The 16,933-nt window shown below is 39.2% G+C and overlaps 1 protein-coding gene across 1 annotated transcript in view; it reads right to left on the bottom strand.

Annotated features, from left to right (window-relative positions):
* The window catches only part of LOC120529540 (leukocyte elastase inhibitor-like), a 47,370-nt gene extending 42,278 nt beyond the window's left edge, over nt 1–5,092 (bottom strand). The window contains exons 1-2 of the mRNA XM_039753422.1: nt 4,987–5,092; nt 4,312–4,486 (exon numbers count right to left, since the gene is read on the bottom strand). Of these exons, the coding sequence (XP_039609356.1) occupies nt 4,312–4,486; nt 4,987–5,000 (189 nt within the window). The 5' untranslated portion in view covers nt 5,001–5,092. The remainder of the gene's footprint in view (nt 1–4,311; nt 4,487–4,986) is intronic.
* Nucleotides 5,093–16,933: the final 11,841 nt, after the last annotated feature.

Raw genomic sequence — 16,933 nt, 5'->3', positions numbered from 1 at the left:
GCTTCTTGCAATAATCCACAGACAATTTGTTTGTCCCTAGTCAGTCGTCTCCTACCAGTTGAGCGCTTGTCAAACCTCACACCTCCGATTCCAAGGTCAGTGGGTCTTTGATCTGAAGAGAGTCAATTCCAGGTTGAAACAGTGGAACACTTCCAGAAACAAAAATATAGAAAACTAGCCAACCCGCGGCGTACCATACGCATAATCAGGCCAGTTTTTAATGATTTTTAAGCACAGGGAGAAAATTAACATGTAAAAAATGGAAATGTAATAAATCAGCAAGAAAAGCAACATTGTAACAATGCACAGAATGAACCAACACACAATCGTCCGTGACTGAAAACTGGCGGACCGCCATCGCTCATGTGCCCACCTCCAACTCGCACTTGAGTTGTTGTCGTCTTTGCACAGTCCAGATGCATCTGTGACTAACATAGACTTTCCGTGTTCCTGCAGGAGCATCTAAGAAGACGCATGTTTGTCGCGGATGCACATTGCTGTATGTAACGTGTAAAACAGTTTGCTATGGTGCACGCGGTCGTGGTTTTTAAAGACTGTTTACTTCACAAACCATTTTACACGTTGCATATGGCGATTCACCTCCGGCGTGGCTCCTTCCTGCGTGCGCCATAGGTGTCTTACTTGTTGGCGGCTTAGTGAATCCACGCCCCTTCCGGCGTGCTTTCCATGGTTGTCTTGCCTTAGTGAATTATATATATAGACGCAGAAAATACTCTGCAGAACAATTGAAGAATTCCTGGCACATCTCCTTCTAGCAGCTCCAATTTAAATAAAAATTTCAGACCAAAAACCAAACCTGTTCTACCTTCAAGACACCTCAGACATAGCTAAGACTTGATCTGAAACAGGCAGGAATTGGTACTTGGATAATTGTGGACATCTTTACCAGGGATAAAGCACGTTAGTTGATGACATGGGAAACATAAAAGTAAACAAAATATCAATATAATGGACATACAGTACAGTGCTTCAGTTCTGTGTGCAGGCAGGATGAAACTGCTGCTTTAAATGCTGCTGCAGTGAATGAAGTACTACAGATTTAAGTGTACCACAAGAATCTTTGCTATGCAAATGGTAAGATGTGAAAGTTAAAATGTTTGCTTAGCTGCTATGGATGTCATCACTTATACAACCTCTCCCAGTGTACAAGAATCCACAGCAAATATTTTTTGTCCAAACAATCATATAACACACACTTTGTGAGGACTAACTGAGGAATGCTGCCCCACTCCTCCAAAGCAAACAAGTCAAAGGTTGCCATAAATTTCAGTGTGTTTTGCATTGTAGTGTACATGGGCAAAGATCAGAGCGATTCATGTTAATTAGTAACAAAAATATGTACTGATCAGGAAATTGTACATCCAATGTTCCCATTTCTAGAGGTAAACAAAATATTAAGCATAAGTTAAAATAGCTGCAGTTTGACTTTCCTCTTATGCTAAAGTAAGAGGACTAATGACACAGCACTGCACAACTTTGGGAATGACTTATATGTTAAGTTCTCTTCAGAAAAAATGTTTACATTTTAAAAAAAATTAATTTTGACACCAACGTATTCTGGACAGCATGGTGGCGCAGTGGTAGCGCTGCTGCCCCGCAGTTAGGAGACCCGGGTTCACTTCCCAGGTCCTCCCTGCATGGAGTTTGCATGTTCTCCCCATGTCTGCATGGGTTTCCTCCCACAGTCCAAAGACATGCAGGTTAGGTGGACTGGCGATTCTAAATTGGCCCTAGTGTTTGCCCTGCGGTGGGCTGGCGTCCTGCCCAGGGTTTGTTTCCTGCCTTGCGCCCCGTTACCATGTAGTTAGGATATAGCGGGATGGATGGATGGACAAACATAGTCTATTCTGAAATGTTCCTTGTCTTCATTATTTTAATGACTACCCTTTTCTATTATCCATTTTTCAGTTATAGCAATTCTGCTTTGACATTTTTTTTGACAGATATGATTATAATTTGTTTATTATATATATTTTAACATAAGTGAGAACTTAAATACTGCAAAAATAAGCCATCCGTTTATTCATTTTCAAGCCCAAGACTAGTGATAAGTGAATCAGCAGCCTTAACTACTGTACCACTATGCCATAGTTAAGTATAATGTAAGATAAGATGTGTAAACACCTTAATGCCTCATGATTTATATACACAATTGTCATGTTACATATCTGATAGCTGCAGTAACTTGAGTGCTCCTAAATTAAAGATTGCTTTCAAATCACAGCTATAGTGACATAAAACAGATATGAAAAACTTTATTGTAATTAGTACAATCTATATTACGCAAAAAATGTATTAATTAAAAGTTGACAATAGATACCTACAGCAGTTTTGCTTCAATATGTGAATTACAGTTCTTACAAGAAAAATATATACAGTATGTTATAAAATGCTTATGAATTGCAGTCTCTGCTCAGTAATTTGCTCAAGGAAATGCATCCATGTCCATTTGTCCTCTCTGAGATGACACATGTGGGATTTGAACGAGTCTTTTGAATTACAGATGCACTAAAAGAAAACTCCCTTAGTCCAACAGCCCATCCGGTTTCTAACTGTGAGGGTGCCTCTTACGTACTGACTGGTTTACTTGCTTGCTCGTTCTTGTTCTCTCTCTTTTAGCCCATGTTGCCCCCACCCAAAAAATCTCCTCTTGTCTATGCTTAGGAATTCACTCAGGGCGACTGTTGGATCTTGTTGTGGTGATCCTGATCATGGATATATTTAATTTGTGCATTAGTCTGGTAATACAAAATTCAACTGAATCTCTGTGTATCAATAATTTGTTATACTGTATTTGGGTTCTGGCCTCACTGTTAATTGATCTGAGCATGGGAAACATATTAAATAAATTAAATGTATTAATAATATTATTACTTTTATATTCACAACTATTGGACACAATAATGGCTATTATGTAACATTTAAAACTCTCTTGATCCAATTCACAGCTCATCCATGGAGCATTATGTTTCTCGGTCTAAACTAGTATAGTATCCTCTATTGCCATGATACATTACGTAACCCTTACCCAGTCCTCAAACTGTTCATAATTTTAAAAGAATTCCATTTAAAAAGAATACTCCACTCAAAAATTTTTTTATATCTATTTAAAAAAATCTGCATACATTTTTTTCATGGATGTTTTTACATTATTTGCTGTAGTTTAAGTTGCATCCCCATTCAAGCCCACAGTAGCAGGAATCTTGTTATCTAAATTTTCCATGAGAATATGAAATGACTTTTTTTTTCTTCACCATCACTACAAACAACTTTGGGAGTGACAAGATGTAGGAGCCATTTGCACTCAATTCTTCTGTACACTGGAAATTGGACTTGAAAATGTACAGCATAAAGCTGGTAAATACTTACTTTGTTAAAATACATTGGGAAATGGGAGGCTCTGTTTTTATTTGGAATAAAAATTAAACTAAATACTAATGAGGGCAAAAGAGAATGTACACTAGCACATATCCTGTATGTCCTCTGATGCCCTTCCTCTTTTCTTCCTGGATGAAGAAAGCAAGCAGAACTGAACAATGTAACATGACTTTAATAAATGAAATGAGAAAACATTAAAAATCTCTACAATTAATATTTGTTCAGGTTCTCATGGTAATTATTCAATAACTGAAACTCAGTTATGCTAATTTTATTTTCAGTTCTGCCTAAAAACTAGATCTTCACTTCTCAATGTGTTTAAGATCTTCCCTGACAAATCTAGAAATAAACCTTTTGCACTCTTACTTTTGATCTGTCTTCTCTAATTCTTACCTTCAGTTCCACATCATGTTTAACTTAGGTAAACTTGAGAAACAAGTGCAAAAATGTGTGTCTGTAAGTATACATTCTTATATATAACTTAGATACAAGAATATGGGGTGGGGCAAGGAATGCATCTTTCAGCTAATATTTTATTACAGTTCCAACTGACTGCTCATAGGTACAATAAGGATGCATGTACTTTGGTAGAATGATGGTTCATGAACTTTATCACAGATTACATCTTGCCTGAAGAAGGGGCCTGAGTTGCCTCGAAAGCTCACATATTGTAATCTTTTTAGTTAGCCAATAAAAGGTTATACTTTGTTTGACTTTTCACTACATTCATAATGGCTAACACAGTACAACACCCCAGTACTATCACCTCCCCCTGAAATTAACTCCTGGCTACGTCCTTGTAATCAAATTGTTCATTACATTTTACAGTCATATAATAAAGATTTCTACATAAACTAGCTACATGCTGAGATCTCCAGATTGCCTTTTTGGATGATAGTACTGACCACTAACCTTTGCCATCTGAGCTGCACATTCCCCTCTTGACCCCAGAAATACCATGGCCAAAGCAGCAGTGATACTCAGGGGGGAGAAAAACAGGTTACCGGTGGGATTGACATCATTGATCTTTGCAAACAGGTCCAGTGTAAAATGTGTGTTTGCCGCTGTCAGATCTTCCATTGCCCCCCTTCAAAAAATAAAGAATGCAAATAATAAAATAAGTATCAAGTAATGTTTTTAAAGTGGTGGCCGCTACACTAAAACATAAGACAACTGAACTAAAGTGATGTTTCGTGCCCGATCACATCGTTAACGTCACTTGCTCTCGACTTTGCAACGTAGCTTCCATTATACCGACGGGGTTTTTATTATACACTTCATTGTATAAATTAAGTACAGAACGCAACGATTCACGTCTGCGAATGTAGAACTGACTTGTTCACTTCAGGAAATGCGCTTAAACCGCAGATATTGGGTCTGACAGATTGAATACAAATAACTGTGTGTAAAGTCCTTTCGTTAACAAAGGCAGCGCCTACTGTGGCTTTTCAAATTTATTTCGAAAACGTTCAGTACCGTCGCATCAGCCAGACATATTTGTAACCCTACGTATTAACATAAAATTTACAAACTTTTTCTAAACAAGTTGTTTATAATATTTATATATAAAATACACGCCTTACTTACAGTTTGCTCGACATTTTCCCCTCGCCTGTTCGTGCTCGATGTTTAAAAAGGGTGTGAGTGAATGAGTGAGGTGTGGCCAGGCCAGGCACTCGCTCACCGTTCACCTCAGTCACGCAGTCTTTTTACAACTGTCGTCGTAATTTTTAGAAGCGGCGCTACTCGAACAAGTGTCACTTTATATATATATATATATATATATATATATATATATATATATATATATATATATATATATATATATATATATATATATATATATATATATATGTGTGTGTGTGTGTGTGTGTGTGTGTGTGTATTTTTTTAACTTCTGCAAGCTGTTCTCTGCTCAACTAGTATATACAGCTTTAATTACGGTGCACTAAGAAATGCAATATTTAAGATGTAATTTGCCGTATTTGTAATATAGTATTAAACATAAATCAGACTAATTATAATACCCGGAATTAATATCAGTGTGGCTAATTTGACGTTAGGGGAATTCATGCAACAATTACCTGGGCAGGTTCACCGTTCACAGTGCATAACCATGGGCGGCTGCCTGTATTTGACGAAAGACGCGACAGTGTTTTGCATGTAGTTCTTTTCAGTTTTGCTTTCTAAGATATCCACACCTCTAAAGAGTTAAATTAATGGATGGATTACTGAAGTAAAATCGTCCTTCACTCACCATAGTGACCCACAAGGTCAGGTATTACTAGCACTTAAACGTGAACCATACCTTTCTTGAGTGCAACTGCAAGTTTACTGTCATATATACACAGTATTATGAAATTCTTACTTGCATGTCTCCTCAGAATAGATAAAGTAATAAACGCCAACAAAAAAGAAAGACACAAAAGCATATAAGGAATTTTACTTATTGATATCTTTTCGTTTTACTTTATTGAGGATGTTAACTGTGATATATTGCCAAGTGTTAGTTCATGCCAGTAGATGGTGCTGTTTTTTTCATGAATAATTCCAGTAGGCTTTGTTTCTCTTGATTTATGTTCTTGTTTATTATTGTACGTTTGGCGCAATTTATAATATGCAGAGTGCAGAAAAAATAAACCGATTATTTTCCAGGATATTGATCAGAGTGGAACTCACTTCAATAAATAATAGTGGCAACGAGGATGGGATCTCAGTGAGTAATCCGGCATGCTACTACAAAAGAATCATAACTTAAATTCGGAAAATATATATATATATATATACACGGAATGGCATTATTAGGCCACGTTGAGGAGTTTGACACTTCAAATCCAGCCTCATGGGATTCGTATTCAGAGAGACTGAACTTTTTTCTAGAAGCTAATAAAGTAACAGACGCTGACCAGAAGCATGCAGTGCTGCTGAGTGTGATGGGACGTAAAACGTTTGAAATTGTTAGGTCGTCTCCCCTGCTAAACCCAGTGACAGGTCGTATCAGGAAATTGTAACATTGTTAAAAAATCATTTTGCACCCATCCCTTCAGAAACAGTTCAGTGATTTCATTTTAATAGGAGCAACCAAAAACCAGATGAAAGTATTGCAGCTTACATTGCAGAACTTCGAAGGCTGTCTGAAAACTGCAATTTTGGTAACAGTTTGGATTGCTTGCTGAGAGACAGACTTGAGGCAGAGATGAGGCTCTTCAGAGGCGGCTCTTAGTAAAATCAAATGTAACCTTTGCCTTAGCTCAGGAAGAAACACTTGCATATGAGGTTGCATCAGTACACTCAAAAGAAATATAGGAATCATGTATTAAATAGTGCACATCAGACACCCATCAGCTGCAAAATAAAAACCCAAAAGCAAAGTCTTATTTCTTACACTCAGACATTTTGGACCCCGCTCACGGAAATTGCAATGGTTATGGGGGGAATAACAGACATGACGTTTGTCGTTTAAAAGAAGCTGTGTGTCATAAATGTAAGCGCCTTGGCCATCTACAGAGAGTATGTCGCCAGGGGGCCTATCCAGTGAAAGGCAAGCCAGCAAGTGCAAGTTCATCTAACAAAATAGAACAAAGAGGCAGTGCAGCTGCAGAGGGTTTTGAAGATGGACGTGATATAAGTGTCTATTCTGCAGAAATCATCAACAGTGTGGGAGATTGTACAACCAGACACAAGACATATACTCTTGTCACATTAGGAGTGCCGTGCAAGATGGAAGTGGACTCAGAATGTGAGTATTCCTTAATCTCAGCGGAGACCTACCACACATTATGGCCAATGAATGCTCCTCCTATTGTACCCTGTGATATTCAACTTGTGGATTATAACAAACAAAATGTTACCGTGTTGGGTGCCTGCTCAGTCAAAGTTCATTATAGGAAGGACAGAGGTTATTTACGCCTTATTATTGTTAAGGGACAAAAGGCCAGTCTACTTGGTGGAGAGTGATTTAAACCTTTAGGTATTCAGGTAACAGGAATACACAGCCTTGCCACAGACCCAATGCAGTCAGTCCTGAAATATTTTAGTTGTGTGTTTGATGAGGGTTTGGGCAAATTTAAGGGTGCACCAGTTGTTTTTCAGTTGGACCCCAATGTAGCACCGTACCTGAAATGCTCAGGAAAATGATGGAAAAGGGAATGGAAGCAACAGACATAAGGGAGTAAGCAACCCAAGATTTTGTGCCATCCCCTGCACCACCTTGAAACACTCCCAGATGTAGCTAATCTGGAATTGTTAATCAACCTAATACAACATATTTGAGATATGAGAATACTCTTAGAGGAAACCAACAAAGAAGCAGGAATGCAGGGACTTAAGGATGTTCTCTAATTATATTTCTAACTTTGAGGAAATTTAGTTATTTCAGATAAGGAATCCAGAAGTTGCAGTATATGATAGTAATAATGGTGATTAGCACATGCAAGTAATGGTGCATTCCTTGTGAACTGGGAAGCTGGAATTTCCAAGTTCCTAGTCGGAATTGCCCACTGGAATGCCCCTACAAGTTATATTTACTACTCGGAAACGCAGAGCTTGACAGTCGGAGTTTGTCCAGCTTCAGATTATGAGATCAATCCAAAATGGTGACGTACATCGTGAACGTTAGTGAAAGATGTAGCATTATACTGTTTATTAGCACTTTTGTCTATTTCTGTCTCATTAAATCAGTCATACACACAGTGCTGCCTAACCTCTGAGATCTGTGAACACTTTGCTGCATTGCTTGGATGCTCAAAATACCGTTTTATGTGTTCAGTAGTTTAATTCTGAAATACCAAGCACAAGAAATGTTTTCCTGTAGACGTTCATATTGTTTTTCCCAGTGTTTTACTGGAATGTGGTCACCTTGGGTGTGTCGTCATTCCTGGCTCCAACATCCAGTTTGGAACACAGCATTGAACTTTTGCTATACTCTGTATACAATATTGACACTATTGACTCAATGAACCTATGCATAAATACACTCATCAGCAACTTTATTAAGTACACTTGTTCAACTGCTTGATAATGCAAATATCTACTCAGCTAATCGCATGGCATTTAGGCATGTAGACACTGTCAACACTACCTGCTGAAGTTCAAACCAAGCATCACAATGGGTAAGAAAAGTGATTTAAGTGACTTTGAACATGACCTAGTTGTTGGTGCCAGAGTATTTCAGAAACTGCTTACTTACTGGGTTTTCACGTACAGCCATCTCTAGGGTTTACAGAGAATGGTCCAAAAAAGGAAAAATATCCAGTGAGTGGCAGTTCTCTAGGTGAAAATGCCTTGTTGATGCCAGAGGTCAGAGGAGAATGGCCACACTGGTTTGAGCTGATAGAAACGCAACAGTGACTCAAATAACCACTCGTTACCACCGAGGTATACAGAAGATCATCTCTGAACATGCCTAATCTTGATGGGCTACAGCAGCAGGAGACCACACCAGGTGCCACTCCTGTCAGCAAAGAACAGACAACTGAGGCTACAATTCACATGGGCTCACCAAACTTGAACAGAAGAAGATTGGAAAAACATTGCCTGGTCTGATGAGTCTCGATTTCTGCTGCAACATTCAGATGGTATAATTAGAATTTAGCATCAAAAACATGACAGTTTGGATCCATCCTGCCTTGTGTCAATGGTTCAGGCTGGTGGTGGTGGTATAATAGTGTGGGGGATATTACCTTGGCAAACTTAGGCCCCTTAGTACCAACTGAGCATTGTTTAAATGCCACAGCCTACCTGAGTATTGTTGCTGTCCATGTCCATCCCTTTATGACAGCAGAGTACCAAACTGCTTATGGCTACTTCTTGTAGGATAATGTGCCATATCACAAAGCTCAAATCATTTTAAACTGGTTTGTTGAACATGACATTGAGTTCAAATGGCCTTCACAGTCACCACACCTCAATTCAACAGACCACCTTTGGAAAGTGGTGAAAGGGGAGATTTACATTATGGATGTGCAGCTGACAAATCTGTAGTAACTGGATTATTCTATTATGTCAATATAGACCAAAGTTCCTGAGGAACTATGATTGTCAACATCAGGACCATACTACCTGTTCCATCTGGGAGCCTCTTGAACCCAGATTGATTATAGTCATAACTGAGGTGATCCAGGCAAATGAGGAAACACACATCTAGCTAGGGAATAGGTACAAAAGTGAGTTAGTGCTTTTATTAAAAACCGTCAAAACAGTGTCCAAATAAGCAGAGCAGTGCATTTTAATGTCTTCATTAAATAAATAATCCATTAAACAGTGCAAATGTGCAGGTTAAAAATCCAATAAATACATATCCATTAAAATGAGGTTATAATGTTGGCAGGAAGCCGTCCTCTCTAAAAACTCACAAGTCCAGGTGAATCACTTTAAAACCGACATCTCCCCAGCTTACCCAATGCAGTTCTCATAGCACAGAGAGACGACATACGACAGGTGCAGAAAACCCTCAGTCCTGCCCATGTCTCTGCCATGACTTACTCCTTTAGACTCCAACTGCTGTTTCATGGCCTTGCGGGGGAATTCTACATGAGTAGTTGTGGTTGCTCCTGCTCCCTGGCTGCTCAGCCCCCTATTGAGTGCCAGCCACACACTCCGTCCCCAGGCATCCATTCATGTTCACCTGCTTCCTCCCACCTTGTACTAGCTCTCTCTCTCTTGCTCTTGCCCTTCTTTTCATTTAACCTCCACTCTTGTCTTCTTTATTTCGTCCTTTTAAATCCCCCTATTCTGCCCCATTTAGGCCATTTAAATTTGCTTGATTGCGCACAGGTGTGAGATGCCAGTCCCTTCATGAATGAGGTACTTGACTTATCCGCTTGCTTCTGCATGTGTGTGCGAGTGATCAACCAAGCACCCCAAAAATCCCCGGAGTGAAGCAAGCTCATACATCCGTTGCAGATTCGAGTCTGCACTTCAAGGTGCGACTATTTATTTACATAGTTGCCCTGCGTCACAGACCACTCATCACCGGAACATTTCTAGCACTGCTGAATCAATGCCATGAAGAATTACAGCAGTTCTAAAGGCAAAGAGGGGTTCAACTCAGTACTAGCAAGGTATATATACAGAGAATGAGACAAGACCTGGCCCTTCCCCTCATTCATTAGTCAAGAGTCCTGCTTTCAGTTAAAAAGTATAATCACTTATGAATGGGATTTCCTCTTTGTGGATTTCTTTCATTTTTCGGAATTATTTACAGTATCTAACAATATTTTACAAAAAAAGCTTGCACCTTGCATATTGTGAGCATACAACTGGATGGCTTGTCCATTTTCCATGAAAACTTGAGATTAAACATTTTTCTCGGCCATCGCTACAAATTATACGAGGTAAGTAATATAAAAAAAATAGGTGAAGTATTCCTTTAAGGATGTCTTGGTAATTTATAGGAGAAAAATCTTGCTGCAATTGTCAGGTATTTTTAAAGTATTAAGAGATTTAGTTATTTATTTCATTCATTTATTCTTCTATTGTCTAGAAATATGCATTTTGTTTATTTTTTTACATGTTGTCTTTAATGCATTGTGTCATTCTGGTGTCAACAGCCATTGATAAACTTAGCCATGAACAATGCTATTGTTGTGTGTGCACATTCACACTGGCACATGACATTATAGTATTTTTTTGTCTGAAGATTGATTTCAAGAGCAAGCCAACTTCACTGTGCATGCATTAACATTAAGCAAATACAGTATATATAAAGTTGTTTTTTTTAAAGTCAGACTGAAAATACTTCTGTTTTTACATGCAAGTTTAATAAACTGCTAATCATAATAACAGCACTATATGTGATATGTTTCATACTATGTATGTGTGCTTTTGTTTATGTGTGTGTCTTCTTGTTGGTGATGTAATGCTGACAATATTTTGAAGAGATGTACAAGTAAGGATTTCATTGTACTATGTTCATATGACAATAAGCTTGAACTTGAACTGAAATCGAAATTTCAGTCTAATGATTGTTTCATTTATGGAGTAATCTACTAAGTTATGCCTGAAATTAGCTCATTTGATGATTTGCCTCCTTGTCCACTTTTAACAGTGATCCCTGGTGTCCACAGAAGAATGTGACCTGGTCAGGGAGAGAATGAACAATTCTTAATATTTGTTTTCTTTTCTTTTATTATTTTATTTTTTTGGGAGGTGAGGATAAAGCTACTGATGCAAATGTAGGTGTTTAGATATCCTGAGGCATTTTGCATGACAGGGGCATAGATGAGATCATGAGGTTTTGTCCTATATGAAGACACTCACAATGAGAAAGGAACTAAGATATCGAATCACGTCAAAATAGTCACTAGCCTTGGATAGTGACTGTAAGAATGTGATGATGTTTACAAGTGCCTGAAATGGGCTAACAATGCATAATTGTCACACTCTCTGTTAAAGGGTGACTAGGTTGGTAACTTGGAAGAGCTTAGAGTAGAGCTGCTGGTCCTATGAAACATGAGATAGTGTGAACATCTAGCAATGGGAGTTCCACTAATGGTATCTTTGGATTAAGCTAATAACATGATGTAGAAACTATATTTCTTACAAGACTTTAGAGACTATTACCAGAAAAAAAGCAAATCTGATTTGTTGTGTTGCAGGTCATGGATCTTCCAATAGGATAATGACCTAAAACACACAGCCAAAACCACCCAAGAATGGCTAAGAATAAAACATTCGACTATTCTGCAGTGGCCTTTTATGAGTTCTGATTTAAATTCTATTGAACATCTTTTGAAAGAACTGGAACATGCAGTCTGGAGAAGGCACCCTTGTGCTGTCGCTGCCTACTCATAAGAAGACAAAAATGGAAATTGTATAAGTTATTGAGTGAGTTTCAGCAGGTGTATGTTTATACATGTACAGACATGGAAAAAGTTTCTAGTACCCTTAGAGCTCATTGATAAAGTTCGGCATGCCTCCTGAAAAGTGATTCAGTGAAAAACAATTGTCCAATGTATACCTGCATGCCTCTGATATGTCATCAAGTAAAGCAAAGCAAGAGTAAAAATAGATCAAGTATTGCTTATTCTATAAAGATATTCTAAAATGACTTGGACACATTTGCTGGTACCCATAGGAAAGATCATAAATAATTGTATTAAAGTGATTTTTCAGACTACATGCATCCTTTAATTACTAGCACACATGTATCCAATTGTGCAACCAGTCATTCAGCTTATTTAAATGGAGAAAAGTAATCACTCTGCTGAACATGGACTAGAGAAAGCAAAGGAGAGAGCTGTCTGTGAAGATCATAAAGAAAATTATAGACAAAAACATTAAAGGCTAATAGAAAATTTCCATGAAGTTTGATGTTCCTGTGACAACAGTTGCAAATACAGTCGATTCCGGTTAATTGGACCACCGGTTAATCGGACCAGCTGCTTATTCGGACTGAATCCTAAAGAACCGAAACAGATCATATTACATAAGCCTAATATTGTTTGCTTATTTGGACCAAAATTCTGTTTAATCGGACCAAAGAACGTGACAGAGAATAAGAAAAAGAAGCCACAAGCCACCTGCGAAAAGTGGATATAAAGTGGGTCAGCGACATCAGGAGGATCCCTGAGCTCCCCAGGAGAATTTATGCTTTTATCAAGAAGTCAGAAAATTTGTACCAAGTGCAAACCAGTGGGGGTGAACATGCCTGCCATTTCTTTCCTAAAATGGACTGCCCAGTAGCTGGCAACATGAAGTCGAGCATAAACAAGTGCAGTGCGTAAACAGAATGCATCAGATCGCACTAGACAAGTTCTTCAAACGTTGACTGGAATTTGGTAATGTAACCTTTTTTATTGTGCTTCGCATGCTGAGTGTCGTGCAGATCGTTTAGAAGAATTTGTAGATTTCTTTTTCAATAAACAAAGTTGTAAGCAACTGTACATGTACATAGTTCTTGTTTGTACGTTCGCCATACACGTGTGCAGCACAATGAAAGTCATTATGACATTTTAATATGTTACTTATAGCACGTCCCGTCTTGGTTGCACATGTATAGGGCATGTTCGTGTAATTGGACCAGCCGGTTATTAGGACCAAAATGATCGCGTCCCAATGTGGTCCGATTAACAGGAATCGACTGTATTATTATGAAATTTAAGGTCCATGGGACTGTAGCCTCCCTGGACATGTCCACAAGTGGAAAATCAACCCCACAATGGGCTGAAGGATAGTGAGAATGGTAGACGAAAAAAACAGGACAGCCTCCAAAGAGTTACAAGCTGAATTCTGAGGTCAAGGTCCATTGGTGTTTGATCACACCATTCATCACTTTTTAAGTGACAGTGGGTTCAATAGAAGAAGACACAGGAGGACTCCACTGTTAAAAAAAAATTAAAAAGCCATGCTGTAATTTTCTAAAATGCATATTCACAAGCCACAATGCTTCTGCAAGAATGTCCTTTGGACAGATGAGAAAGATTCAAAGAAAAGAACACCATATTTAATGGTATGGTGAAACATGTGAAACAGTGATTACTTGGTTATCTTTTGGGCTGCTTTGGTGCATCTGGCATGGGGTGTGTTGAGTCTGTCCAGGGAACAATGAAATCTCAACACTATCAAGACATTCTGGAGCAACACTTACTGTCCGGTGTCAGGAAAGCTCTGTCTCAGTTGCAGGTCATGGATTCTAAGAAGAAAACATTGGACTATTTCGAAGTGGCCTTCTATGAGTCCTGATTTGAACTGTCTGAAACATCTATGGGAAGAACTGAAACATGCAGCCTGGAGAAGACACCTTCAGACCTGCCACAGCTGGAGCAGTTTGTTCAGGAAGAGTGGGCCAAACTATCTGTTGACAGGTGCAGAAGTCTCATTGAGAGCTACAAGAGTCACTTGTTTACAGCGATTACCTCTAAAGGTTGTGTAACAAAATGTTTGGTTAAGGGTGCCCTCATTTTTGTTCATGCCATTTTCATTTGTTATTATTTAAAATATTATGTTGAATCAAAAATCTAATTATATATATTGTGGTCCCCGGCCGGGGCTGGAGCCTGGCCGGGACGCCCAGGAGGACCGGAAGAGGGCTTGTGCCTCCTCCAGACCGCGAGGGGGCGTCCATCCTGGTTATGTTGGGGGCCTCAGGTAAAGGGCTTGGAAGCCCAGCCCTGTAGGGACCCGTGGCCACCGCCAGGCGGCGCCCCGGTGCCTGAATATCCCGTGTGGTACAATAATGTGTGCAGCACCATTTTACATTAGCACACACTAAGACACACACCTAGTCCATTAGGGCCAATTTAGAGCCATATAATAATCTACCTTTTCTTGTCTTTGGGAAATACAGGAAGAAAGCTCAAATGGTAAGAGCATACAAATCTGTCACACACTTGAGCCTGGTGAGTATTTTGTGGTGTCTGCTGTGGAGGCACAAAGAACAATTTGGGGGTTAGAACACAGATACTAACAACCTTTCTGCTTTGCTTCTTTGACTGAGCAAGAAGACACATGGACCCTCATGCATAATGCCATGCAAAGACTTCACACTAAAACATGGCATACGGACAAAAGCGGAAATGTTCGTATCCACAAAAAATTCCAGATGCATAAATCTGTGCGTTCACCAACTTCCACGTTCTTCTGCTACGTAAATTCCAGTCAGCGTGAGAAGTAACGCACGTGCATGCGCCTGTGCCTGCCACCACTCCCCAACTCCTCCCAGAATTACACCTCTTTGAATATGCAAATCAATATAAATAGCCCTTAAGCTCAGCATTCTGTGAAAAGGCAATGGCAAAGCACAGGGGAAAATAGAAGAATTTCAGCGAATACCAAGAGGAGGCAAAGAAAAACATACTATTTGTTTTTTTAAACAGTGGTATAAACAACAAAAGGAAATTGATCGAGTGACATAGAGTGTCAGAGAAACTTGAAAGCTCAAATTCACAAAGTCACAAAGTGCCCGAAATAAAAAAGAAGTTGTCAAATATCAAAGTCGCCATTAAAAGGCGAGTCGTAGCCCACCATCTGAGTGTCATATGAAAGCTTATTAGGATAAAAAAAAAATAAAAAAAAAATAGGGACACTGGGTAAAAAACTCGAAATATCAACTTTAATCTCGAAATTTCCACATTAATCACGTAGTTTATTTTGTCATTAAAGTAGAACATCATAAACTTCATCTTAAAATTGCTTAATTTGCACCGTGCGCGACCTTCAATGAAATAATTTATTGCTGCAGTACTGTCTCTTTCAAACGTACTAACCCCCAATTCCTGTCCTTCCTTTTCTTTCTCCAAATACCCAATCGCCACACATTCAGTTCAGTAATAGACGTTAAGCCATCCGTAAGCTTAGAACTCCGATTCTTCAAAATTTTTAAGGAACATTGAAATATCTTCATCTATACTAATAAAAGGCAAAGCCCTCCCTCACTCACTCACTCACTCATCACTAATTCTCCAACTTCCCGTGTAGGTAGAAGGCTGAAATTTGGCAGGTTCATTCCTTACAGCTTACTTACAAAAGTTAAGCAGGTTTCATTTCGAAATTCTATACGTAACGGTCATAACGGTTGACAACGTCCGCCATATTGAACTTTCTTATTTATGGCCCCATCTTCACGAAATTTGGTAGGCAGCTTCCCTGCGCTAACCAAAACCGATGTACATACTTATTTTGGTGGTATGACTCCACCGTCGGCCGCCATATTGAACTTTCCAACATCACTAATTCTCCAACTTCCCGTGTAGCTGGAAGGCTGAAATTTAGCAGGCTCATTCCTTACAGCTTACTTACAAAAGTTAAGCAGGTTTCATTTCGAAATTCTAAGCATAACGGTCGACAACGTCCGCCATGTTGGACTTTATTAATTATGTCCCCATCTTCACGAAATTTGATGGGCGGCTTCCCTGCGCTAACCGAAACCAATGTACATACTTATTTCAGTGGTATGATGCCACTGTCAGCCGCCATATTGAACTTTCCAACGGTCTTTGTTACTTATGGGCCCATCTTCAAGAAATTTGGTACGCGGGTTCCCAACGCTAACTGAGTCCTACTTGCATACATATGTACGTCCATAGCCTGCAGCTCGGTCACCGTGTGAAGCGGCATTGGGTCCCCCATCACCACGCCTCCCACGTTGTTGGCTGCCTGCCTATATAAGGCCGTCCGTCGCTCCGGTCTCTTCATTCCCTTCCTTGCTTCGCCACGGGATTCACGTCTCCCTGCTGATAACTACAGCCTTTTTATTTAATCCACGGCTTCTCTGCTGTTTTATTGTTTGTTTATTACGATTATAGTTATTGTGTAGGTATTTTAGACTTACTTTACATTGTTCAGGTACCCATTTCCTTTATCGTTCCAACTGTACCCCCATTAACATGTCTATCGAGGTGATCACCATCGATCAAAGAACTGTCACTTACCGAGTGGTTTCCATGCCCAGAGATGGCACCTGCCTTTTCCTTTCTCTTTGTTACATATTGCACAGCCATATCAGGCTCACTCTTGAAATACGGAGGAACATTGTGTCTTATGTATTGAATGACTGGGACAGGTTCAAGGTGTGGACTGATGACAGTACAGAAGA

The sequence above is a fragment of the Polypterus senegalus genome, chromosome 5 (genome assembly GCF_016835505.1).
Source record: "Polypterus senegalus isolate Bchr_013 chromosome 5, ASM1683550v1, whole genome shotgun sequence".
Taxonomy (NCBI): domain Eukaryota; kingdom Metazoa; phylum Chordata; class Cladistia; order Polypteriformes; family Polypteridae; genus Polypterus; species Polypterus senegalus.
This window is presented reverse-complemented; position numbering and strand designations above follow the sequence as displayed.